The sequence below is a fragment of the Dendropsophus ebraccatus genome, chromosome 4 (genome assembly GCF_027789765.1).
Source record: "Dendropsophus ebraccatus isolate aDenEbr1 chromosome 4, aDenEbr1.pat, whole genome shotgun sequence".
Lineage (NCBI taxonomy): Eukaryota > Metazoa > Chordata > Amphibia > Anura > Hylidae > Dendropsophus > Dendropsophus ebraccatus.
In genome coordinates, this window is record NC_091457.1 from 85,070,404 (window position 1) to 85,097,508 (window position 27,105).

A 27,105-nucleotide genomic window follows, 5' to 3' on the forward strand; every position below is an offset into this window, starting at 1 on the left:
CATGGTAAACAAAGAAGTTCTCAACTCACTTTTGGATCCCACTTGTACTCATCGTCTATAGGTTTTACCCTACACACAATAAATTCTCTGAATTGTGGAGGGACTGACTGAAACACAGGTGGAAGCAAGAACAACATATGAACAGGGATCTCATCTGTCTTCCCATCATCCACATACTGCACGTGTGCATATAAGACACTGTCCATGGTTTTGGTAGATAAAACTTGAACCCTGCGAAAAAAAAATAAGTGTGGTCAATAAAGTCCACTATGTTTAGTGTGTCCTACTGCACAAATAAACTTAAAGGGGTTATCCAGCGCTACAAAAAATTGGCCACTTTTACCCCTACTGTTGTCTCCAGTTCAGGTGCAGTTTGCAATTAAGCTCCATTTACTTCAATGGAACTGAGTTTCAAAACCCCACCCAATCTGGAGACAACAGTAGGGGGAAAGTGGCCATGTTTTTGTAGCACTTGATAACCCCTTTAACCCTTAGAGGACCGGGCCAATTTAAATTTTTGCATTTTCGTTTTTTCCTCTTTGTGTTTAAAAGGCCATAGCACTTGCATTTTTTCACCTAGAAACGCACATGAGCCCTTATTTTTTGCACCACTAATTGCACTTTGCAATGACAGGCTGAATTTTTATAGGAAAATTATTTATAGAAAAAAATTAAATGTGTGGTGAAATTTAAAAAAAACAAACATTATTTTTTATTTGGAGGGTTTTTGTTTTTACGCCGTTAGCCCTGATTTTGTTATACATGTTCCTCAAGTCAATACGATTACAACGATATATACCATGTATAACTTTCATTGTATCTGATGGCCTGTAAAAATTTCAAACCATTGTTAACAAATATATGTTCCTTAAAAACGCTCCATTCCCAGGCTTATAGCGCTTTTATCCTTTGGTCTATGGGGCTGTGTCAGGTGTCATTTTTTGCGCCATTATCTGTACTTTCTATTAGTACCTTGATTGGGCATATGCGAGTATTTGATCGCATTTTATTACAATTTTTCTGGATTTGATGCAACCAAAAATGCGCAATTTTGAACTACAGGATTTTCTTGCGCCATTTACCATGCGAGATCAAGAATGTGATAAATATTTTGGGCGATTTCGCACGTGGCGATACCAAACATGTTTATTTATTTATTTATAACATGGGAAAAGGGGCGTGATTCAAACTATTAGGGGAGGGGACTTTTTACTAATAATAACACTTATTTTATTTTTTACACTTATACTAGAAGCCCCCCTAGGGAACTTTAGTATAAGTATACTGATCTCTTATTGAGATCTATGCTGTATCGTTATACTGCATAGTATATCCCCCCACTAGACACCAGGGAATTGGCTGCAAGTAGTAATCAGATGCAGCTGTCAACTGATTACTTAATTAGTGGGCACAGCGATCGGACCTTGTCCGGTAATAGCCGCGGTCTCGGGCTACAAACGGCACCTGGGACCGCGGCCCCGCTCTGAACATCCCTATGTGGCCCAGGACGTACCTGTACGCCCAGGGTCGTCTCGGGGTTAAAGGGGAACTCTGCTATTTTTTTCTTTCCAATCAACTGTTGTCAAAAAGTTATACAGATTTGTATTTTACTTCTATTTAAAAATCTCAAGTGTTCTAGTACTTATCAGCTACTGTAGGTCTCTGGGGACATGATGTATTTTTTCCAGTCTGACACAGTGCTCTCTGCCGCCACCTCTGCCCCTGTTAGGAACTGTCTAGAGAAGCAAAGGTTTTCTATGGGGATTTGCTACTTCTCTGGACAGTGACAGGACTTGAGATTTTTAAATAGAGGTAAATTACAAATCTATATAGTTTTACGACACCAGGTGATTTGAAAGAATATTTTTTGCAGATGTTATTATTTAACCTCTTGCCTCTGTAGACAGTTTTGGCCTTATTACCCGGGGCCTATTTTTAAAATCTGACCGTTCTCTCTTTATGTAGTAATAACTGCAATGCTTTTAATTATTGTGGTTATTTGGAGATTGTTCTTTTCGTGACACATTCCTCTTTATGTTTGTGGTATACTTTGGTTGATACACTAAGTATTTTTTTTGTTTAAAAAAAAAAAAAGTTTGCGCAAAATTTGAAAAATTTACGCTCCTTTATGTTCAAAATTCTCTTGTTCTAAGAAAAATAGTCATGTCACATAAATTAATTAGGAATGCTAAATGTCCAACATGTCTCTTTATGGTGACATCCCAAAAAGGAAAAGGACGTTCACCAAATGATGTTAAGAGGGTTTCGAAATTTTGCAGCAATTTTTCTAATTTTCAGGAAAATTTCAATTTCTGATTTTATTAGGGACCAGTTCAGTTCTGAAGTGGATTTGTGGGGCCTGTATGTTAGTTACCCCCATAAATCCCTCCACTGTAAAAACTGCACCCTCAAAGTATTCAAAGTAACATTTCATAAGTTTATTAACCCTTTAGGTATTTTGCAGAAATTTAAACAAGTTGGAGTAGAAATTTTAAGTTTAATTTTTTTGGCAGATATTCCATTTTAATTATTTTTTTCCTCTAACACAGCAAAAACTAACTAAGAAATGGAACTCAATATCAATTCCCCTTATTACAATGTTTTTAGAAATCCCCCATATGTGGCTACAGTACGTCACATGACTCAACCTCAGGCCACAGACATGACAGAGAACTGGTGAATTTTTGGGCTTTTTTTTTTTCCAGTTTTTTTTTTTTTTTTTTAGCTATTATACCATGTCACAGAGGCCTTGTGGAGCCAAAATATTTGTGTAAGACAAGTTGACGTTTCCATCGGTACCGTTGCGACACCCTGATTTTTTTTTTATTTATTTAATTTTTTATGAGGTGGTACAAATAAACACAATTTATCAGCTGTTTTTCACCCTTTTTTTGTACGCCATTTTACTCGTTACGTTACATGTGACATCTTTGTGTGTTATCATGTGTTATCTTTGTCAATTCCGTATGATTACAGTGATATCAATTTTATATAGCTTTTGTTATAGTTAATGGCATTTATATTATAAATACTGTTTGTGTCTTGCATATTGTAAGAGTGGTAATATTTTTATTTTTTTCGCCTATGGAGTTATGTGAGGGCTTTTTTTTTTTTTTTTGCAGCATTTTTAGTGGTACACCTTTTGGGTATATGTGACATTGATAGCTTTTTTTCTATATTTTTTAGGGGGCATGATTAACAAAAGAATGTTATTTTGGTTAGTTTTTTATTTTTTTTACAGCGTTAATCCGGTGGAATAATTAATGCAATGAATTAATAGACGGGGTCATAACAAATATGAGTATTTCATTTATAGGGGTTTATAAAGGGGGCATAGGAAATGTGTATATTTATTTATTTTTATTTAAATTAATTCATTTAACTTATTTATTTATTTATGTATTTGTGTGTGGTTTTTTTTAACTTTTGCAGGTAACTGCCAGTTATGGGCTGCATAAGTCTACTTGTGTGGAGTCTAATTGGGGTGCAGCCTCAGCGCTCCCAACGGGTAAAGGCCCTATTACACAAAGCATTTATCAGCCGATACCGACCACTGCGGCTGATAATCGTTTAGTGTAATAGAAGACAATGATCAGCCAACATGCACAATGCGACTGCGACTTCTATGGGCTGCCCAGATGATTTAGCAATCACCAGGCAGCACCCCCGCAGCTCCACGCGGCCCCCCTGCACTTACCCACGCGGTGTCAAAGCGTGTAATAGCACCAGCTGTGAGCGAGGAACGAGAAGCAAAGCGAGCGATGACCTGACAAGGTCGGCGCTCGTTTGCTTCTCAGAATTGCCACGTGTAATTGTGGCTTAAGGGTCCTATTACACCAACAGATGTCTGACAGATTTTTTTTCAGCCAAAGCCAGGAATGAATTTGAAAAGAGGAGAACTCTCAGTCTTTCTTTCTGACCTGTTCTCTGTTTATAGTACATTCCTGGCTTTGGCTGAAAAAAATCTGTCAGTTAATCTGTTGGTGTAATATGGCCAACAGGGTGGGTTCAGACAGATTTATCTGACAGATTTTTGAAGCCAAAGCCAGGAACACACTATAAACAGGGAAAAGGTCATGAAAGAAAGACTGAGATTTCTCCTCTTCTCAAATCTATTCCTGGCTTTAAAAATCTGTCAGATAAATCTCTGTGTAAACACACCAAAAGCGATTTTTAACAATTACCAATAAATGATTGCAAAAAAGAGCTTTTGGGAACAATCACAATTCGTTCACTAAAACACACAGAATGATAGTCAATAGTTACTACTAGTTAATCCTTCTAATCCCAGCAAAAAAATTTAGCAAATATTTAGCCGACATTTAACTATGATTTTATGGTAAGCTTAAAAGATGCAATCAATGACACAAACAATTTTTCGATCGTTGCTTGCATAGGGTGCGTTTACACTGAGTAAAACAGGTGGAATTCTGCGGCGGAGCCTCCGCCGCGGTATCCCGCCTGTCTCAGTGTGTCAATGGGATGCTTTGTGCGCCTCCACTCTCTGCCTTTCAAAGAATTGACATGTCAATTCTTAAGCGGAGAGCAGAGGCGCGCAAGGTATCCCACTGACACACGGAGGCAGGCGGGATTCCACGGCAGGGGCTCCGTTGCAGAATTCCACCTGTTTTACTCCGTGTGAATGCACCCATACACACAAAATAATTATCGTTTAAATTCGAACAATATAATGATTTTTCACATGATAATCGTCCTATGTAATATGGCCCTAAGCCAAGCTAAAATAAAAATCCAACTAACGGAGATAAAGTGCCGTCTCACTCTTATGGAATCGGGTCCAGTGGTCAAAAAAACCATACAGTTATCACCGGCGTACCACAACCACTTAGGACTATCTAATACTTAACTTTTAATAATTCATTAAAAACATGGTCCACACAAACAAACATAAACACCCAATAGTGTACTCTATATACAGTGTAGTTTCCTGACGGGCACATAAACCTGTGGGAATTGATAATCCCACCTACTCAAAGGATAACGGTCGACCGGGATTATGGCACGACCCGCTAAAAGAGGGAGCAAAAATAGAGATGGGGGGGAGAGAAAGATGAGGGGTTATGGTGCACCCTACTCTGAGCCCAAAAACCCTCTTGCCCTACCTTTTGGGGAACCCACCTCCTTAACAGGGTGGCCCCAACCACGATGACGGTCCCTCACCTATTGCACGTGCCCAGGAGGAGTAAAGAGGAAAAAACAGAAGACAGAGAAGAGTGTATAGATGTGCCAACTCAAACCACCAAAAACTCAATAAAATTAACAGCAAGAGATATACTTATGTCCAAATAAAGCACATGTTAAATAGACATTGCTTGTTCCGACGCGTTTCCACCGCCCCAATTATGGACGGATTCATCAGGGAACAATACACAGCACTCCAGAGGATGTGCTGCAACAGATACCTGCTGTAATGAATCTCCTCTCAAACAATATACAGTGGACCTCTCTAAATATGATATAGAATGCAATAATATAGTAGTAAGCTCATGATAAATGAAGTGACAGAGAGTAGGTAGACTAGCCCCCAGATGTAATTAGGTCATAATCCACAACACATAAATCATTATACAGGATTAGGTATATAACCAACTCGATACAGCAAAAAATACGCCACTAATGATACTTAGCTTAGCGGATGCTGGGTGCGATACTAGTGCCGATGCATATGCTGGTAAAAGAAGTCCATGATCCCCCCACGATGAGAGGGAGATACTGACTAGTAGTGGTGCCGGGCTCTTATACCGGCTGCTGCTCTATAACTTCCGGGTCCCAGGTCACATGATAGTGCAGTCACGTGTGCACCCCGCATAAACCATAACCAGATATAATACCCCGCTATTATACCAATGAAAGTGGTAGACGCCTGTAATATAATTACCTCACAGCAGCAATATATAGTAAATATATAGTAAAACCAAAACAAGCGGCAACTTCCGGTCTATGGAACGCAAATGCGTTCCAATAGGCGGAAGTAGGTAAAAAAGTGGGCGGGGAGGTAAGGAGTGGAGCGCAGTATGCGTTCCACCTTGTATAATCATACGGGGCTAGGGATAGACACACAAAGAAACAAAGTATATGTGTCATAGAACAAAATACCTACATAAATACTGATAATGAATGTTCTCAGAGCATTATAATAGAAATATGTACCAGCAGCACATTATAATGAAGATATGTGGATAATAGAAATATGTACCAGCAGCACATTATGGTGGAGATATACCAGAGGTATTATGAAAAATACCTATATAATATTATAAACACGAGTAGATATCTTAATTGGCCATAGGTAATAAAGGGTAGATACCTAATCTACGTCACAATGAGCAAACAGATATGAGCATTTAAGTAATAAAGGATGAAAATACAAGTGCTTCATTGAGACCCCGTGGATTCACAGTACCAAGTCTGTAGATCCACTGGGCCTCTTTTTGCTACCCTTGCAATACCACTCCATGTACTAGGATGGCTTAACTATCATGACAACTTCTTGCGCAGTACAATGAGCTAGAATAACCTCTACATTCTTTATTCCAAATAGAGATTTCAGTTGAGTAATGACCATTGACAACTGTGGTATTTCATTGACTAGCCATTGGTTAAAGAGAACCATTTCCACATTTCATTAAAAACCCGAAATAGCCATCTGCAGATGGGAAATCTTTCCTTTTGGAGAGATAGTTTGGCTTGGCATAAAATCTCCAGTCAATGTTCTAAGGCTCCTTGACTGAGCGAGACTTGACTTGAAGGGATATCTCTTTGCTTAAAAAGGGTGAGAGCTACTTTGCATATTCTTTTTTCCCACATTTCATTAAGAATGGCAAATTCCCCTATGCCCTAGCATTGGGGACATAAAGTCAGAGGCCTTGGATCTTTCTGCCTTGGTCTGTGCTCTCTCCCTCTCTGCCCCCTCCCCTCTCTTGTGTATTAAGGCTGCAGTCACACGTCTCGGGAAGTTGTCTGGCTCACGGATCCGTGTGCACAGACAATTTTACAGCCCATTGCTTTCTATGGGGCTATTCAGATGTTCCATGATTTCACGGATCATTACTCGGAACAGATGCACGGAAAGGATTCCCCATAGAAATCAATGAGATCCGTGTTTTTCACGGATGTGACATCCGTGTTCATCCGTGAAAAACACGGATGTGATGTAATCAATGTCATTTAAAATGCTGTAAGACAGATCCGTGAAAAAAAAACGGACACTGATACAAAACGGACTGTTTTGCACGGATCACGGAGGTTGCTCCCGGACCACAATCACGGACCGGGAAAATCACTGAACGTGTGAATGCAGCCTAATACAGGTGCCTATTCTAAAGGAAAGTGGAGTCTTAATTGGCCTGCAGCTGTGATGAAATCACTTTCCAAGTGTTTTCTGGGCAGATGTTCTGGTTACCGGGCAGATGTTTACAACAACTGTGATTGGATGAAGTGGCCTGAGCGAGAAAAGGAGCTGGCTATTCACACCAGTGTTCTGTGACTGGAGCTTAGGCAGCCTGTGCAATACCAAAGCAGCGCCCCATCCCCCTCCCTTAAAGGGGTAGTGCGGTGTAAAGCATTTCACTAAACATAAATTACAAAGTTATACAACTTTGTAATGTGTGTTATTTAAGTAAATGGCCCCCTTTCCCATGTCCCCCCACCACAACGCTAGACCCTGAAGTGTGATGCTGTATACTTAAAGTATCACTGTCGACCCTGGCCGCCATCTTATGACGATCACATCATCATCAGGAGGAGGGCTAGACGGCTCAAGCGCGCCATCAGCTACTGCAAGTATACAGCATCACACATCCAGGTCTAACGGGGGGGGGGGGGGGAATCATGGGGAAGGGGCCATTCACTTAAATAACACACATTACAAAGGTGTATAACTTTGTAATGTGTGTTATATAGTAAAATAATGCTTTACACCGCACTACCCCTTCAACCTTAAAGTCCTTATGTCCACTCTGTGGACTGGCTCTTTAATGGTGCGTTCACACCTACAGGATCTGCAGCTGATTTTCTGCAGCAGATTTCATTTAAATAACTGAACACAGCATCAAATCTGCTGCAGATCTGCTGCAGATCCTGTAGGTGTGAACGCACCATAAGAACATTTCCGGAAATGTTGGTTACTACTAACAAGTTGCTTCATTAATTTGCGTGTCATCATTGCGCAGGGGCTATTTTAAATCTTCACTGTATTGTTCCAGGTTTTTGGGGTTTTTTTACTCGTTTTCATTAGAGGTTGCATAATAAAAATTAATTACATAACCACAGTCCTCACAATGTACATATAAGAAATATGAACATGAGAAAGTGAGGTATGTGCGGGAACCCCGTCCATGAGCAAAAGTCCAGGATAGTGTCCTTCCAGGATAACCATAGAAACAGTTATAAACATAATGGTAAACAGCGGAGTGACACATTCCATATACATAAGGAGTGAGGTGTTTCTCCATGCATAAAGTAGTTATATTACGCACTTGTAGCTACGTTAGATTCTGAAATAAGTGTTAGGGGGGAATAAAACCAAGAGTTGCAGACTTTCACAAATTTGTTAGGGCAACCTCTGTTTAAAAACCAGGCGTTCATAGGACACTACTGAATTAACTATAAAGATCCACAAAGGGAGTGTAGGTGGCCTTCTATCTATCCATCGCATTGCGATGGCCTTGCGTGCAAGGAACAAGGTTTCTCGCAGAAAAATATTATGATGGGTCCACACCTCATCGCTCAATGCACCAAAAAGACACACTGTAGGGTCAAGAGGTACTTGTATAGGACACATGGTAGTGAGAGTATCTACCACCTCCCTCCAGAAGGCCTGCAGACAGGAGCAAGCCCAAATCATATGCCAAAAATCGGCCGGCTTCATTTGACATTTGGGACATGTGGGCGAAGGTATCCTGCCCATACGATGCAGGCGTATAGAGGTCAGGTAACTCTGATGTATAATATACAGTTGTGTAAGTTAATTGTTTATAGATGGTGACAGCTTCAGGTGCGATTCCAAGATAATATCATGCGTGTCATCTAACAAGGCCGGAATGAGGTCTCGCCACCTGTCCACAGCCGGAAGATAGAGGGATAGAGGCAGATTTAGTGCGGATGAGGTAGGAGTAAATGGAAGAAACTAGTCCCCCAGGACCCTGTGACCGTATGATTCTGATTAGTGGGTAAGTAGAGATGGGTGGGTCTGATAATCCAAACTGTGTGTGCAGAGTGTCATAACTGTAGATTCCTTTAGAAGTGTGCATAGGGGATAAAATATGCAGATTTCAGTTTATCAAAAGAAATGACAACTTTGTTCTTATAAACCTGAGATATACTACATACTCCTATCCCTTCCCAGTAGGCAGCATCATGAAAGTATAGTAAATGAGGGAAGTTGCTATTATGGTATCGTTCCAGTTTTAGTATATGTGCTGCTGAAGCAAGCACTTCAGCAAGTTTTTGCATGAATTACCCCTGACAGGAGGCTGTGTAGTTTTTGCACTTTCAATGTGGTAAACTTATACTTACACTTCTGCGCTCCCTGATGTTCTGCTAGCTTCGGCCCGCTCCCAGCAGTGTCTGAAGGGCCAGGCTGCTCAGCCAATCACCGGCCCATTCGCTGTTCCGATGACTGGCTGAGTAGACTGGCACTTCAGACACTGCTGGGAGCAGGCCGAAGCTAGCAGCACGTCAGGGAGCGCAGAGGGGTATGTATAAGTTTATTATTTTACACTTATTAGGCAAGGGCTGCACGGACATCACTATGTCCATACAGCCCTTACTGCAAGATTATCGAGCTGTATATGGGCTCAGTAAGCGGATGTTGATCTAGTATATCGGCACTCGCTTACATCAAGTCATCGGGCCTTGTAATATGGACCTTAGTCCTGCCATAAACACATCCGTCTATCTATAAACAATTTTCAGTTCCCATTGACTTAATTGGGGAATGCTCAAAACAGAGCGCTTCCACTTGAAAACATATAAGTCGTCACAAGAAGGCTTGAAGAAAAAAGTCCAAATTTTTAAATAAAAAAATTGTCGCAGGAAAAAGTAGCCCAAATTTAGCTCCTTCTTTAATGCTGCATTAAAATAAAAAATGACCACCTTATACAGTCTCATAGGTGAAAAAATATATATAACTAGAAAATGTACCCGGCGCTGCCCGGGTATTAAGTGTCAGTGTCCTGTTTACCTGCAGGATCGTATTTACCATTAGTCACCCATGGTCTGGTGCGTAGGGTAGCACCTTGCAGAGGGGCAGTACCCTCCCGTTCAGACTTGCCAAAAAATCTGGTGTCTTTTCGAGGGGCGTATAGTGGTGTTATCCAGTCACAGTATAGTGGTATTGGTCAGGTCTGGTATGGCAGTGTTATTCAGTCACAGTGTGTCGGTATTGGTCATGTCTGGTATGGCGGTGTTATCCAGTCACAGTATGGCGGTATTGGTCAGGTCTGGTGTGGCGGTATTGGTCAGGTCTGGTGTGGCGGTATTGGTCAGGTGTGGTATGGCAGTGTTATCCAGTCACAGTATGGCAGTATTGGTCAGGTCTGGTATGGCAGTGTTATGCAGTCACAGTATGGCGGTATTGGTCAGGTGTGGTATGACAGTGTTATCCAGTTACAGTATGGCGGTATTGGTCAGGTCTGGTATAGCAGTTTTTTCCAGTCACAGTATGGCGGTATTGGTCAGGTGTGTTATGACCGTGTTACCCAGTCACAGTATGGTAGTATTGGTCAGGTCTGGTGTGGCAATGTTATCCAGTCACGGTATGGCGGTATTGGTCAGGTCTGGTATAGCGGTGTTATCCAGTCACAGTATGGCGGTATTGGTCAGGTCTGGTGTGGCAATGTTATCCAGTCACGGTATGGTGGTATTGGTCAGGTCTGGTATAGCGGTGTTATCCAGTCACAGTATGGCGGTATTGGTCAGGTCTGGTATGGCAGTGTTATCCAGTCACAGTGTGGCGGTATTGGTCAGGTCTGGTATGGCAGTGTTATCCAGTCACAGTGTGGCGGTATTGGTCAGGTCTGGTATGGCAGTGTTATCCAGTTACAGTATGGTGGTATTGGTCAGGTCTGGTATGGAGGTGTTACCCAGTCACAGTATGGCGGTATTGGTCAGGTCTGGTATGACAGTGTTATCCAGTCACAGTATGGTGGTATTGGTCAGGTGTGTTATGACCGTGTTACCCAGTCACGGTATGGTGGTATTGGTCAGGTCTGGTATAGCGGTGTTATCCAGTCACAGTATGGCGGTATTGGTCAGGTCTGGTATGGCAGTGTTATCCAGTCACAGTGTGGCGGTATTGGTCAGGTCTGGTATGGCAGTGTTATCCAGTCACAGTGTGGCGGTATTGGTCAGGTCTGGTATGGCAGTGTTATCCAGTTACAGTATGGTGGTATTGGTCAGGTCTGGTATGGAGGTGTTACCCAGTCACAGTATGGCGGTATTGGTCAGGTCTGGTATGACAGTGTTATCCAGTCACAGTATGGTGGTATTGGTCAGGTCTGGTATGACAGTTTAATCCAGCGCAGTATGGCGGTATTGGTCAGGTCTGGTATGGCAGTGTTATCCAGTCACAGTATGGCGGTATTGGTCAGGTCTGGTGTGGCAGTGTTACCCAGTCACAGTTTGGTATACCTGTAGTGCCCTGTATATACATGTACTGTATAGATGCAGTAGGGGGTCCTGTATATATATGTACTGTATAGATGGAGTAGGGGGTCCTGTATACATGTACTGTATAGATGGAGTAGGGGCTCCTGTATATACATATACTGTATAGATGGAGTAGGGTGTCCTGTATATACATGTACTGTATAGATGGAGTAGGGGGTCCTGTATATACATGTACTGTGTAGATGGAGTAGGGGGTCCTGTATATACATGTACTGTATAGATGGAGTAGGGGCTCCTGTATATACATGTACTGTATAGATGGAGTAGGGGGTCCTGTATATACATGTACTGTATAGATGGAGTAGGGGGTCCTGTATACATATACTGTATAGATGGAGTAGAGGGTCCTGTATATACATGTACTGTATGGATGGAGTAGGGGGTCCTGTATATACATGTACTGTATAGATGGAGTAGGGGGTCCTGTATATATATGTACTATATAGATGGAGTAGGGGGTCTACCAGTTATTTCTGTGGATGTTGTGAGGCAGCTTCCCTAGCAACCATTGCTCCCTGTGAAAATGAAAGCAGTAATCCTATTGGTTGCTAAGGCTCCAACTGCCGTGTCTGCTGCAGCTAATGATATCACCTGTGTTTGCAGTGAGGAGATTTTCCCATTCATCTCTATGGAGCGCTCTTTCCCCTCCCCCTCCCCTCCTGTACATCTGGCGGGGACGGGACCTTTGCAATAACCTTCCCGGGCACCCAATGTATCTGTGTGCCAAATTTGGGGTCAAACGGCTCAGGCGTTTGGAAGTCTATAGAGGACAGACAGACAGACAGACAGAAGGACAGACAGACAGACTTTGATTTTTATGATATAGATATATATAAATATTTTATTATATAATTATAAGGATCAGAATAGACCAATTTGAAGAACTTTTACTTTTATTAAAAAGTTTAAATGTTTTAAAAGCCATCAAATAAAAGACAAGTTACAAATCAGTGTAATTGTACCGATCAGTGTAATTGTACAGTGTAATTGCACAGATAATATGCCAGTTTTACCATAGGGAGAACAGCGTAAACACAAAACCGCTCAAAAGAAAAAGAATTGCACTTTTTTCCAATTTCACTGCACAAATAATTTTTTTTCGGCTTTTGCAGCATATGTAACGGTTAAATTAAGTCTGAAAAGTATAATGTTGCAAAAAATAAGGGCTCATGTAGGTCTGTAGGTGAAAAAAAATGAAATTGCTATTACCTTTTAAACACAAACCCTTTTAAAGACAAAATGAAAAACCAAAAATGAAAATTTGCTTAGTCCTTAAGGGGTTAACATCCCCTACTATGCATCTTACCACTCCTGCAGCTTGTGTTGTACACTTGGGGGCGGAGTATAACAAGTCTGGCACTGGTTGGCCGACGCTAAGCCACCCAGTGTCAGGGATCTGGTCAGGTGACTTAAGGGTTTGTTTTTGGAGTAGGGCTTATATTTTAGGCCTACTCCAAAAAGACTGTAAATGAAGCTAAGTCATTTTCAAATTTTTGGAGAAACGCGGTAGTCAATGTTATTTGCAAAATCTTACTATGCAACAAGTCAGTATAAGCGGCAGATGCGGTTATATTATGACTTAATAGAAACATTACCAACCCCAAAAAGGCAATTAAAAAAAGACATGTAAAAGAATAAGCAGCTGAAAATGTGAAGTACCTGTGATAATCTGAGCCATCACATACAACATACATGTTTTTGCTTTCCACCTTCCGTGCAGGAACTTTATTAATAGGTGACTCATAAAATGTATTAAGTTCTGCTGCAATCTTACTGTATGGATCATTTTTGGATACAATGCGGCCAAGGAATTGAGCTGCGTCCACAATACAAAGAGGGAGTACCTTTATAAAAACAGACATAAGAGAGAAAAAGTTAATGGGGTACTCCAGTCAGGACTCCTTTTTCTGCAATGTCTGGGAGGGGGTGGGTGAAAACAATTATATGCACTTACCTCCCTGGCTCCAGTACTGCAGCCCGCATTTCACCTCTCCAGTGCCAGATAGCTCAGCCATTTACCAGCTGTAGCCATGTCTCACATCTCCCGCTAAATGGGTCTGCCACATCACGTGTAAAGTCCGGTCTCAGACCAGGAAGCAACCGGACACCAGGGGACCGGAGGCAAAATGTAGCTGCAGCGCTGGAGCAGGGAAGGTAAGTGGATGTAATCAGGGCTGTGCAGTAGCAATACTGATCAAATGCAGCTTACCGTTATATACTGATCACTCTCTGGAATTGCGGCAACTCCACTAGGCAAGTCCAGTGAAGGGTTAATATGATGGCGATTAGGACAAGCATACGCATCTTGGCTGGGTAAAGCAATGATGAAAATATGTTACACAGAAATAAGGTTATGTGCTTATTTTATATTTTATTTGTATTGCTACTAAATTTTCTAATTAAATTTATTATAGATTGGCAAGTAGTCCTCATCTGTGTGAGCTGGAACTTTACATTTAGGTTCCCATCCATAAAAATAAAAGCAGGTCTACTTACTTGCAATATCCAAAGGTTTTAAGGGAGCGACAAAGATCTTTATCTTGCTTCTTGTTTTCCCAAGCTTGCAACAATCCTTGAACAAGAGCTAGGAGTTCAGGTGGGACTTCAGCTTGCGCTTGCTGTAGGGTTTTCAGTAAATCTATGGCATACTTAGCATTTTTCTCTGTCATCAGTAGAACAGATTTGGCCCTGGAATAGTCATCATCTTCCATTGATATCTAGGTTTGGAAAGTTGAATCAAGTAAGCCATCAAAAGAAATTATTATTAAAAGCTCTAAGCTTATGTGTCCAAATTTTCTCAAGTCAAACACCGAAAATCCCAAATGTGCAGACATTGTGCTGTATTACTAGCACAGCATGAGGACAGAGAATAACCAGCAGGGTGCATGCACCATCAGAGCTTGTAGCTGCCATTTCCAGCAGCTTTTCAGGGTAAGCTGTAGTTTGTGTACATGAGGACTAGCATTATTTCTGCAGGCCCCATTTCTGCATCAACTTTGCCTGGGTATGGGACTAAGCTTTCTTACCTTTCATTAGCAAACCCTCTGAAGATGCAGCAGCCTGGAAGATATTATAAAGCACCTAAGCAGTCTAACCTGTCAATCCAGCACTTAGGCCTCATTCACATATTCCATGTTCCGCACGGAACACAAGTGGAATGCCTGGTGCACTACACGTTCTTCTGGCCCTGTCTGCGGGGGAAGCCCAGGAGGCACGGCCGGCTGCAAAAGCATCTGGTCGACAAATGTCTCCCTGGGCAGAGTTGCTGGAGGTTGGGCAGCACTGGCTCCACTACAGATGTATGTAGGTGGCAGTAATAATAATTATATTAATTTGCATAGTTTGTATACACCTAGTATGGTGAGGTGTAGTTGCAAGGTTGGGGGGAGCGCTCCAAGTCTGCGGCCCACTGACAGAGGATTTGATCCCTGGACCAGTCCTAGGTATGTCCTGATAAGCTCTGTCCGGCCCCAACCACAGATGGTATAATAACACTCTAATTGCCAGCCATTCACCTTAATTTTCAAAGCTTTCAAGCATCTTGTATGGTAGTGAGTATGATTGTGGTCACCCAGCTTTCCCAACATCTTATGCTCAGTATATTGAGATCACCCAGCTTCCAAACATCTTATACTCAGCATAATGGGGTCACATAGATCCAGTAGGAAATAGATATCTATTCGCTCATGACCAGCTAACACCTTGTAATGTCTAAAAGCTTATTATCAATACTGACATTATGTGTAGGCAAAAGATAGTCTGATTAAAAGAGTTCTCCAGGATTAAAAAATACAGTTGCTTTCTTCCAAAACCCACCATCATACCTGCCCTCAGATGTATGTGCTATTACAATCTGGTTCCATTCTCTTCAGTGGAAGTGAGCTGCACTATCACACCCAAACTGAGGACAGGGGTGGTGCTGTTTCCGGAACAAAGCAGCTTTGGTTTTCTAATCTCGCAAAGTCCCTTTAAATTTTTCTGTGGTTATATATGAGAAGTGTAGAAAGTCTTTTACATTGCCCTCAATCCTTATTCACTATGAGTAATGTAGCAGAATATGCCCTTATATATTTTCCGAAAGCATTGTTGTCTGCTGAAGTTCCCTATGGGTATAATCGGTTGGGGGCCCACTCAGACTTCAGGCTGAGCCCCTAGCTTTGCCTCGACCTGGTAATGTTAGCTGGAGCAAAACAACTTCCAGCATGCCCCGACAGATGGAAGTTGTAATTTTTCACCACCTGGGAAGTCCCAGGAAAGGTGGTGAACTAACATTAAAGGTGCGTTTACACGTAACGATTATCGTGCGAATTTGCGCGATAACGATCGAATTCGAACGATAATCGTACGTGTAAACGCAGCGAACGATCAAACTACGAACGATACATCGCTCATTTTGATCTTTCAACATGTTATCAAATCGTCGTTCGCAAAAAATTCGCAAATCTTTCTGTGTGAACAGTCGTTCACCGATTTAACCAATGTGTGAGATAGGCTTAAGCGTTCGCAAAACGAATTTTCCGTACGATATATCGTATCGTATAAACGCTGATCGTTATGAAAAGAAAATCGTTACTCCGACATAGTTAATTGTACGATCGGGCCAATTATAGTTTCGTGTAAACGCACCATTACACTTGTTTGTTTTTGTTGCGTTTGTCTTGATTCTAATTGGGAAACATGGGAGATAATCAAGCAAGCCATCGTTCAGCAATGCCCTGGCACCAGAAGCGAAATTAGAGGGGGGGCGTTGCTCCCGGGCCCACTCAGGCAGGGGCCCACTAAGGTCTCAGTCGTTAATGCATAGCTGCCAACAGTGTCAGGATTGTCCAGATTCTGAGGAGACAGCCCCAGCAAAACCATGTCCCGGGTATGTGTCGGGAAGCCCCGCCCCCTGATGGCAGGGGAGGAAGTGCCCCGTGCAAGTGTGGGAGCAGGAGCTAGGAGGACCGTTATCTACACAGGCTCCCTGCAATCCCACAGGACTAGGCAGCGTCATGAGGTGACAGCAGGCAGACTGAGCAGGTGAGCAGCAAACGCCGACGCGTTGCGAGGTTCACCCTCTTAATCATGGCTCATGATTAAGAGGGTGAACCTCGCAACGCGTCTGTGCTGATGTTTTTATCAGTTTGTTTGTTATTTTAAGATGCATACCTAATAAAGCTACAAGATATTATGGAGCCATGAGACACTATTATATCAGAGAATCCCTTCAACCAACACTGTAGGGATCCCCCCCCCAGGACATCAGAGGTCTCCCTCTCCCCCAGTACTTTATATGCTGTATAAACCCCCTCCCTGTTGCATTATATACACCCCCAGCACTATAGACATCCTTTCTTTCCTCTTTATGTAAAAAGTCACTCCGCACTGTAGTGTAACCGCCATCCTCTGTCACTCCGCACTGTAGTGTAACCGCCATCCTCTGTCACTGCGCACTGTAGAGTAACTGCTCAGTATGCGCAGTATAATATACAGTAACCCTAACCTGTGCTGTGCCACTACTCTACAAAAGATGCCAACGCACTAGTCGTATGGCAGCAGCTGATTATTATTACTGATCTCTAGGTGTATACAATATACAGCATATTATTGATTACAGTGCTCTCGACGTGTACAGTATACAATATACAGGGTGTTATTACAATATACATCCTGTTACTGGTTATTACTGATCTCTAGGCATGTTTATGTACTGCATGTTACAGGCTATTACCGATTTTTAGGCAAATATAATCTGGTTAAAAGGGTTCTACAGAATAAAAAAAAAAAAAAATTGTTTTCTTCCAAAAACAGCGCCACCACTGCTCTTAGATTGTGTGTGGTATTACAACTTGGCTCCATTCACTTTATTCGAATACAACACACAAATAGAGGACAAGAATGGTGCTGTCTGTGGAAGAAGGCAGCTATATTTTTCTAATGTTAAGCCCTTTTTCCTTTTTTTGTGGTTCTATATTCCAGATGTAGAAAGTCTCTCACGCTGCTCTTTATCCTTATTCACTATAAGAAATGCAGTAGAAATTACCCTTTATTATTCAAAAATCCTTGTCACCTGCTGAGGTTTCCTATGGGTAACAATGGTTGGGGGCCCACTCAGACTTACTAGCCCCCCCCCCCCCCCCCCCCCCCCTAGACTAAACCCCTAGCTACACCCCTGCCTGGCACCAATCACTGCTGCACCCGAGTCCACCCACCTTCCTTCTTCCCAGCAGCAGTTCACCCGTAGACCCCAGCAGTCCTTGTGGGGGGCGGACTTGGTGATGCTGCAGGAGGAGCATTATTGATTGGTCCTCAGTGACTTGCCACAGTCCGCCCTACCCCAGCTCCTCCCACCAGCCTTGTCTTGGCACAGTTCCCAGGGCGTAGAGCCTAAACACAGAGGATGGAAATGGCTGCATGGGAGGATAATACCCGGCTACATGGGAGGAGGTATGTGCCCTTAAAGTGTAACTGTCATATTTTTTTTTTATTGCAGAAATCAGTAGTATAAGCGAATTTAAGAAACTCTGTAATAGGTTTTATCAGCCAAAAAAGCCTCCTTCTGTACTCAAGAAGCAATCTCCCAGCCTCCCCCCCCTGACTTCTTATCTGTGCATTATCAGGCAAACACGTCTTCATTAAAGAGAAGCCAGTGAAGACGGGCTCTGCTCTCTCCATTGTAAGCCTATGAAGAGGGGAGGGGCCGAGGGAGATGAGGGAGCAGGAAGAGGTGACATGAAGGTCAGCTGTTTGTAGACTCTCTGGGCACCTAAACCGCAGGATTCTGGGGTCAAAAAGGTCAGTGCTTATCTATGAACTTACTGAGAGAAGATTGCAGGGTGTTGTGCTTTGCAAGACTGCTCCGTGCTCACTCACTCCTAACAGCCCCTGCTCTCTCCATAGCCACATAATAGACACAGAAATCCTGCTGCTTCTGATGTGAGGGGGGATTGCTTTTTCAGTACAGAAGGAAACTCTTTTGGTTTATAAAACCTATTACAGAGTTTCTTAAAATCGCTTGTACTGTTGATATTTAATGTTTTTAAAAAAAATGGCCCAGAAATGACAGTTACGCTTTAAAAGTGCAGCTGAAAATGGCCCACAGTGCCCAGTGGTTGGCATAAATATGGGCATCAAAGTAAAAACTGTGAAACATTGTGATTTAGGGAAAAAAAAGTGTGTGTGATGGCAGTGTGACATCAATTGCCCAGAGAGGGACGCCCTGCATCATAACCAAAAGGAATGTCAAAAATCATTTAACCTTGAAAACACCAGTTACTTATTCATATCAGGAAAAAAAAAGCACATATGCCTACTTTGACGCCAGTTTGTACACCCAGAACCACTTTGGACCAGGCTGGACTCTTTCAGATGTGATGTGGGCATCCCTCTCTTTATGTTGGCAGAGGCCCAAAGTCACTTTGATGCCTATTTTTATGCCAACCACTGGGTAGTTTGGGCCATTTTCAACTGCATCATCTTCATGGCAATTCAATTATGGGTATATTATGATAAATATAAAATGTCTGTAAAAAAATGGCTAAAAAATTGTGAATAAGAAACCAACTTCAGCATATTACAGACTAGTCAAATTTTTATGGGGGATCTGATCTGGGAATCAACTGCAGACAGAGGGGTACTCGGCTGGAGTATCTCATCATATGGGGGTATTTTGCTTGAAAAGGTTGAAAACCACTGCTGTAAACTGATTTTACATTGTCGTCAGTCATGTATTAAGAAAATCTTCATCTTCTGTGTTTTTTTTTTTTGTAAATAATCATTTTGGGTGTTTGTCAACTCACTGGGAATTAAAAAAAAAAACAAAAAAAACAACACACTAGAATATATCAATTTCTAGTACCTTATCAATTTTACAGTGAATGTAATCCATCAAAGAAAACAGGCGACGGCTTAATACACCAACGTTTTCAGGAAAACTGTAATGAATGATACACGTGGCATCTGTGATCTCCAGGAGGGGCGCATAGTCATCTGTAACCACTGCAACAAACACAAACAAAAGAATGTCTGGAGATTTTAAACTATAGTAATTTACCCATTACACAATTATAGTCTATTAAATTTAAAAATATAGCCTATTTAAAGAAGTCCGGGCAAGGCTATTTATTTTTAACAAGTGCTGGTGAGGGGAAAGATAAAAGAAATAATGTGCTCTTACTTCTCCTGCCCCATAGCTGGTGGCTGTGTACCGCCGCTCCAGTCCCTGGCCACTTTCTGGTGTGAGTTGGGTCACGGTCGAGACGTGTGTGTGGTCAGCTGAGCATGGCAATAGCCTACCGGGGTCCCGCCTCGGCCACTGACAGGCTGAATTGACAACACAAGGCACGACCCGGGTCCCAGCTCAGACCAGGAAGCATCCAGGGACCAAAGCGGCGGTATGTGACCACCAGCGCTGGAGCGGCGGAGGTAAGAGCATGTTATATTTTTTATTCCCCCCAGCACTTGCGGAAAAAAAAAAAAAAAAAGCTTTGCCCCAACTTCACCTTTAATTTATGTGCAGGGATGTCACCAACCAGAAATGCAGTTTAAAGGCTGGTGTCACACAGAGCTGTTCTTTTGTAAAAATGCCAGCGAAATGTGAACTCCTCCTTGTCAGCCATCTTATGGATCAAATCACCACAGAGCAGGACAGCACAGCCTGGAGGAGGGGGTGCCTGATTTTAGCTTTATGAGGTACACAGGGAGCTGCTGTCAGTAAGTGCAGTGAGGACAAAATACAGTGGTGCCTTGGATTACGAGCATAATTCGTTCCGGGACTGTGCTTGTAATCCAAATCCACTCTTAAACCAAAGAAAAACTTCCCATAAGAAATCACTGAAATGCAGACAATTGGTTCCACACCCCAAAAATAATGATTTTATATTCTGAATAACATATAAAACAAATGAAACAAACATTTATAAACAGCTGAATATGTGATATAAGTTACTGTACAGTATAGCAATCAGCATGTGGACTATAATGTATAGTAAGGGCATAACCCTGAAAAAGACAGCAGCAGTTTGTTAATACATGATGGAATTGCAGATCCCCGTAATGGCAAGGATGGGAAATGAAGGAATGAGCAGGGTGTAGAGTGAGCACAGTATAGCAGCACTCTGTCTGGGGAGCTATGAAGAGATTACCTTCACAGTCCTGTCCCCTGATGTAAGCCCCAGCCTGAAGTAGATCTGCTATGATTTGGAAGATGAGGGAGACTTCCAGGGTCAGAGTACAGTGCTGTAGACCCCACTATTCAGACCATGCCCCTCCCAACTCCCACCCAATACAGAGAGCTCTTAAACCAAGTAGCAATTTTGAAAACCTGTGAGCTCTTGAATCAAAACACTCTTAAACCAAGGTGCCACTGTATATGGTAATGAAAAAGTACTCAACATGTGAATTAGGCCTTGCTAATACTGTACACTGAGCAATTTTACTATGAAGTGCACAAATCCTTTAAAGGAAGGATTTTTATTTTTCTTCTTGGCTGGACCCATTTCTGGCTTTGGTTCAAAAACAGCAGTGGCAGTTTTCTAAGGTCCCCATACACCCCCTTACAGCAGGTTCGGTATAAGGGGCTCTCCCAACCGAAAGATTGTGACAATAAAGATAAAATTAACGCCCGATCCCTTTGTTCTGGAGCAGCCCTCAGGCTGAAGCTTAAAGGGGTTATCCAGCGCTACAAAAACATGGCCACTTTCTTCCAGAGACAGCCCCACTCTTGTCTCCAGCTTGGGCGGGGTTTTGCTCCTCAGTTCTATTGAAGTGAATGGAGCTTAATTGCAAACTGCACCTGAACTTGAGACAAGAGTCGTGTTGTCTCTGAAATAAAGTGGCTATGTTTTTGTAGCACTGGATAACCCCTTTAACCCTCCTCATAGAGAACACAGGACTGTCGGCTGTGCTCAACGTTCTAGTGAATGGGGAGGACAGGGAACAGACAGGAGAGGCAACTGACCAGTTATTGAAGGCGTATGGCCACCTTTAGGGACACTTCACACACACAGCTTTTTGTGGCAGATTTCTATGCCAAAGGAAGAGCCAGTTCACACGGAGTAAAAGATGTGGAATTACGCAACGGAACTCTCCACCTCGGAATCCCGCTGTCATTTGGAGGACTCCGGCACCTCTCTGCTCAATTCTTTGACTGGAGAGGCGCGGAGAGCGAAGGCGCATGAGCCCTCCCATAGACTGGATTCCGCGGCAGAGAGTTCCGTTGCGGAATTCCACCTCTTTTACTCCTTGTGAACTGGCCTTAAGAAGTGGATTGAGCTGGATGGAGAAGTACAAGTCTTTCCTGTACATTTTTAATTACTTTTTAATTCCACTTCTGGAATTGACTTAAAAAGCTGTGTGTGTGTGTGTGTGTGTGTGTTGTGAGGGATGGAAATAGTTAAACATAAAACACAAAGTCTCAGAAGGGAGGGGGGAGGAGAGGGAGAAAGAAAGAGAGAAAGGCTCTCACACAGATTTTTATGTTTTCAGCAGAAAGCAGCAGATGAGAACTAGGGGAAGAAATTATTAGTCTCACCATGGGCGGGAACATATCAAAAGAGTGGAATACCCCTTTAATACAGGATTTATTTTGAATCCGTATTACAGCCACTACAACTGAACTTAGATCACCATATGGTTTAACTGTGATGTAAATTTGGTTCACTTGAACCACAACAGATAAGGCCTCAATATGCAGATTAAAGGGGTAGTGCGGTGTTCATAGTTATGCTCAGCCAATCACAGCTGAGCAGCTAATGACATGCTGGAGGGGAGCCGGCATGAGGGAGGGATGGAGCAGTCCGGCCGGCCTCTTGAAGATGGTGTGTTCGACCCAAGATGGAGACCGGAGTCCACAGTGATTGGGTGAGTATACGGCACCATACTTTCGGGGTGGGGGGGGAACACGTGGAAGGGGACATTCCCCTAAATAACACACATTACAAAGTTGAACACCGCACTACCCCTTTAAGGTTCCATTTACACATACCGTTTTACAGCTGATTTCTTACTGCAAGTTTCTCACAGTGAAATCTGCTATAATACTGATAACAATGGAAAGTGATATTGTCACCCCCTTTCTGTATGAGTACTTCTCTACACAGCTGTAAAACCTTAATTCTGCAGTCTTCATACCTTACTCTATTATAGATCTTTGGTGCTTAGTCCAGTGAAAAATGCTTTTTAGCATTGGTGGATAGTGCTACCTGGGCTACTTCGCCTCGCCAAGATCAGCACAGCAGGCCCCGCCCCCTTCATGTCGTAATCACCATCTAGGCCCACAGAAATCAGCCCACCTAGAGGGGGTGGGGCCTAGATCTTTAGGCGGCCCATTACAATGACTGCTGAGGGTGTGGGGCCTAGACGCAAATGATTTCACGGAGGGTTGGGGTGAAGTGGCACAGTGGTTGTGAAGCAACACCCAGGTGCCACAAGCCAACAACTATAAAAAGCATATTTCAATGAACCAAGCACCAAGAAATCTATTATAAAGTAAGGTAAGAAAACAGCAGAATTTAGACTTTACAGCTGTGTAGAGAAATCCTCAAATGGGGTGTCAGTATCACTTTAAGTCTATGGCATTCCATTCTTGCAGGGGATTTTTAATTCTGCAGCGAGATTATAGAGAGCACGGATAGGCAAGCATGGAGTCTTTGTTTTTAATGTCTTGGGAGCTAAACAATTAACTTTTACAAGGCTACGGCTCTATATATTCTAGCAGTGGAAAGAAAATCCACTGTAAGAATGGAGTGCCAAAGACTTTAAGAGAAATCAGTATTGCAGTGGATATCACTGTGAAACGTGCAACGTAAAATCCCTTAGGCTAGATTTACACGTACCGCATCACATCGGCTTTCACGCTGCAAATTTTGCAGCAAAATCTATTATAATTCTTGGTAGTTATGGGCTATTGCTCTGTATTCCTGCAGTGGATTTTCATTCTGCTGTGAGAATGTAGCCACTGCCACTGGATGCTGTGCTTTAAACAAGCTAATACGTTACCTACCCACGCTCCCGCCTGTTTCTCTGGCTCCCGGGTCATCGACGCCTTGCTCAGTCAATTAGTGGACTATTCTGCTCCAGCCACTGATTAGCTGAGAAGGGCGTCAGTGACTTGAGAGCCAGAGAAGCAGGCGGGAGTGCAGGGGCAGGTAATGTATTAGCTTGTTAAAGTCCGGCAACAGATGGGTTAAGCAGGTCGTGGACATTACCTCAGCGGAATGAAAATCAACTGCAAGAATGTAGAGCCAATGTGGATAAATGTAAAGTTATGCACCTGGGTACTAATAACCCGCATGCATCATATGTCCTAGGGGGAGTTACACTGGGAGAGTCACTGATGGAGAAGGATCTGGGTGTACTTGTAGATAATAGACTACAGAATAGCACACAATGTCAGTCAGCAGCTTGGTTGAACTTGATGGACATGTGTCTTTTTTCAACCGTATTAACTATGTAACTATGTAAGGCATGGCAGTACAGCGTGGAACTCGCAGCATGATATCCGCTGCAATACTGTACGTGTAAAGCTACCATAAGGGTGTGTTCACACATACAGGATCCACAGCAGATTTGAAGGCATGGATTTGATGCTGTGTTCAGATATTTAGTTACATTCATATCTGTGCCATCAAATCTGCTGTGGATCCTGTATATGTGAACACACCCAGGACTCTTTAACTGTATAACATGTACTTGCCTTCCTGGCTCCCACCAGTAGTTTACAGCTCCTGTCCCTGCAGTGTGTCTGCTTCTGGGTTTGGGGATTTGACATAGCAGGCTCCATCAGCGACTGTAGCAGTATCCCATCTCAGCAGTGGGAGCCAGTAAGGTAAGTACATATTTTTATTCCATTCACACCCTCTCCAAGCATACAGCTAAAGACAGTCCTGTCCGGACAAAACTTTTAAACATTCCAAAATATTGGGCCCATTTAAAAGCAGTCTTAGGCTATGTTCGCACAATGTAAAAATAAGTGCAAACAATGGCTGTTGAACTTGAAAATTAAAGGGGAACTCCGGATTTGTTTTCTATTAAAAGTACATTAAAAGTTAAATATATGTGTCTATACAATGTATTACCATATCTGTACGGTTCTGCCACACTGGTAGCTGATAGAAATCCAGGAAGTGAAAAAAATGGCCCACCTTAAGAGAAAAATCTTCCATGTCTCTGTCTCACATTGTGTGTGTTTGCTGAGATCAGGCTGATGATGCAGACAGGGGGCAGGGAGTGATCTCCCAGGGGGCTTGGCTGTATCCCCCAATCCCCTGAGTGATTTACCATCTCTAACCGGCCAGAAGCAGGTTTCTCTGTGCAGAAGTGTGCAGTGAAATTAGGGCTGTGTTCACACATGTTGGAGTGTCATTGCAGTATTGCAGTGTATTCACAAAAATGATGCAGTAACACAAGTAAATGATGCTGAACAGCAGAGAGGATCAGAGCCTTATTGTGGGGCTCAACTTCAAAGATACCAGATGCTTGATCATAATATGTGCGTGGAAATGAAAAGAAAAAAATTCTAAAAGTTCTTTACTTTATTCCAATATCAGCGTTACAGGTAGAGAGTCCAGCTTGCTGTGTGGTGTTACAGATAGAGAATACAGCGTGCCGTGTGGTGTTACAGGTAGCGAATACAGGGTGCTGTGTGGTGTTACAGGTAGAGAATACAGGGTGCTGTGTGGTGTTACAGGTAGAGAATACAGTGCTGTGTGGGTGGGACCACAATGAAATCATAAATTACTGCAAATAATTCAGTAACACAATGAAAAGGCAATGTGTGAACACAGCCTAGATGTTCTGCAAGAGCTTTGGGCGGGGAATAGGCAGGGTGGAGGACTGTGATGGAACAGCTGAGGGAAAGCATTGCATTCTGGAACCTGTAGTACTGTGTACAACTGATAAACCAGGAAGTACAGAAACACAAAACAGAACAAAAAGCCCCAAAACAAATGGATTTTTGGTAGTTTCAAAAATGGAATAAATAGGTAAGTAATGCTTTATGCTTCTACAGAAATTTTATTTTTTTAAACCTCTACCTGGAGTTCCCCTTTAACCTCTTAAGGACATAGGACGTATGCGTACGTCATATGTCCTCACTTGCACTTCAAAGCGGGGCCGCGCGGCGGCCCCGCTTTGAAGTGCCGCGATCCCGGGTGCCGCGAGTAGCCCGGGACCGCTGCTATTAGCGGGCACGGTCTAATCGCCGTGCCCGCTAATTAGCTAATCGGAGGCAGCTGTCAAAGTTGACAGCTGCCTCCGATTACCAGAGGCAACGTTTCCCTGGTGTCTAGTGGGGGAGATCGCTCCTCCGGGACCTTGTCCCGGAGGAGCGATCTCCGTTACTGATGCCGGCCGGGGACGCGTCCAAGATGGCGCCGTCCTCGGCTCGGCACTCGTTCGTTTTCGGCTGCAGCAGCCGAAAGCAAACGAGTGCCGATCTCATGGATCTCTGCAGCATATATATGCTGCAGAGATCTCAATGAGAGATCCAAGTGTATATACTAGAAGTCCCCTAGGGGGGCTTCTAGTATATGTGTAAAAAAAAAAAAAAAAGTGTTGTTAATAGTAAAAAGCCCCCTCCCCTAATAAAAGTCTGAATCACCCCCCTTTTCCCAGGTTTTAAATAAAAGTAAACAAATAAATAAATAAATAAACATGTTTGCTATCGCCGCGTGCGTAATCGCCCGAACTATTAATTAATCACATTCCTGATCTCGTACGGTAAACGGCGTCAGCGCAAAAAAATCCCGAAGTGCAAAATTGCGCATTTTTGGTCGCATCAAATCCAAAAAAAATGTAATATAAAGCGATCAAAAAGTCGTATATGCGCAATCAAGGTACCGATAGAAAGATCACATCATGGCGCAAAAAATGACACCTCGCACAGCCCCATAGACCAAAGGATAAAAGTGCTATAAGCCTGGGAATGGAGCGATTTTAAGGAACGTATATTGGTTAACAACGGTTTGAATTTTTTACAGGCCATCCGATACAATATAAGTTATACATGTTATAGTAATCGTAACGACTTGAGGAACATGCATAAAAAGTCAGTTTTACCCCAGGGCGAATGGCGTATAAACACATTTCCCCCAAATAAAAGAAATGCGTTTTTTTTTTCAATTTCACCACACTTTGAATTTTTTTCTGGTTTCGCAGTGTACTTTATGCAAAAATTCAGCCTGTAATTGCAAAGTACAATTAGTGACGCAAAAAATAAGGGGTCATGTGGGTTTCTAGGTGGAAAAATGCAAGTGCTATGACCTTTTAAACACAAGGAGGAAAAACCGAAAACGTAAAAACGAAAATGGGTCATGTCCTTAAAGGGTTAATAACAGCTGTTATTTGCACTTATTTTTACATTATGTGAACATGACCTTAAAGTGACACTGTCACTCCCTTTGTGCATTCTGACATCTCTACACAGGTGTAAAG

General features: G+C 42.7%; 1 protein-coding gene across 5 annotated transcripts in view; it reads right to left on the reverse strand.

The window, feature by feature from the left end:
- TDRD12 (tudor domain containing 12) overlaps nucleotides 1-27,105 on the reverse strand; it is a 181,804-nt gene that overhangs the window by 37,216 nt on the left and 117,483 nt on the right. For all 5 annotated transcript variants that reach the window (XM_069966193.1, XM_069966195.1, XM_069966194.1 and 2 more), the window contains 5 exons: nucleotides 19,532-19,671; nucleotides 14,188-14,408; nucleotides 13,901-14,000; nucleotides 13,351-13,535; nucleotides 30-231 (listed from right to left, as the gene is read on the reverse strand). In XM_069966193.1, coding sequence (XP_069822294.1) covers nucleotides 30-231; nucleotides 13,351-13,535; nucleotides 13,901-14,000; nucleotides 14,188-14,408; nucleotides 19,532-19,671 — 848 coding nt within the window. The remainder of the gene's footprint in view (nucleotides 1-29; nucleotides 232-13,350; nucleotides 13,536-13,900; nucleotides 14,001-14,187; nucleotides 14,409-19,531; nucleotides 19,672-27,105) is intronic.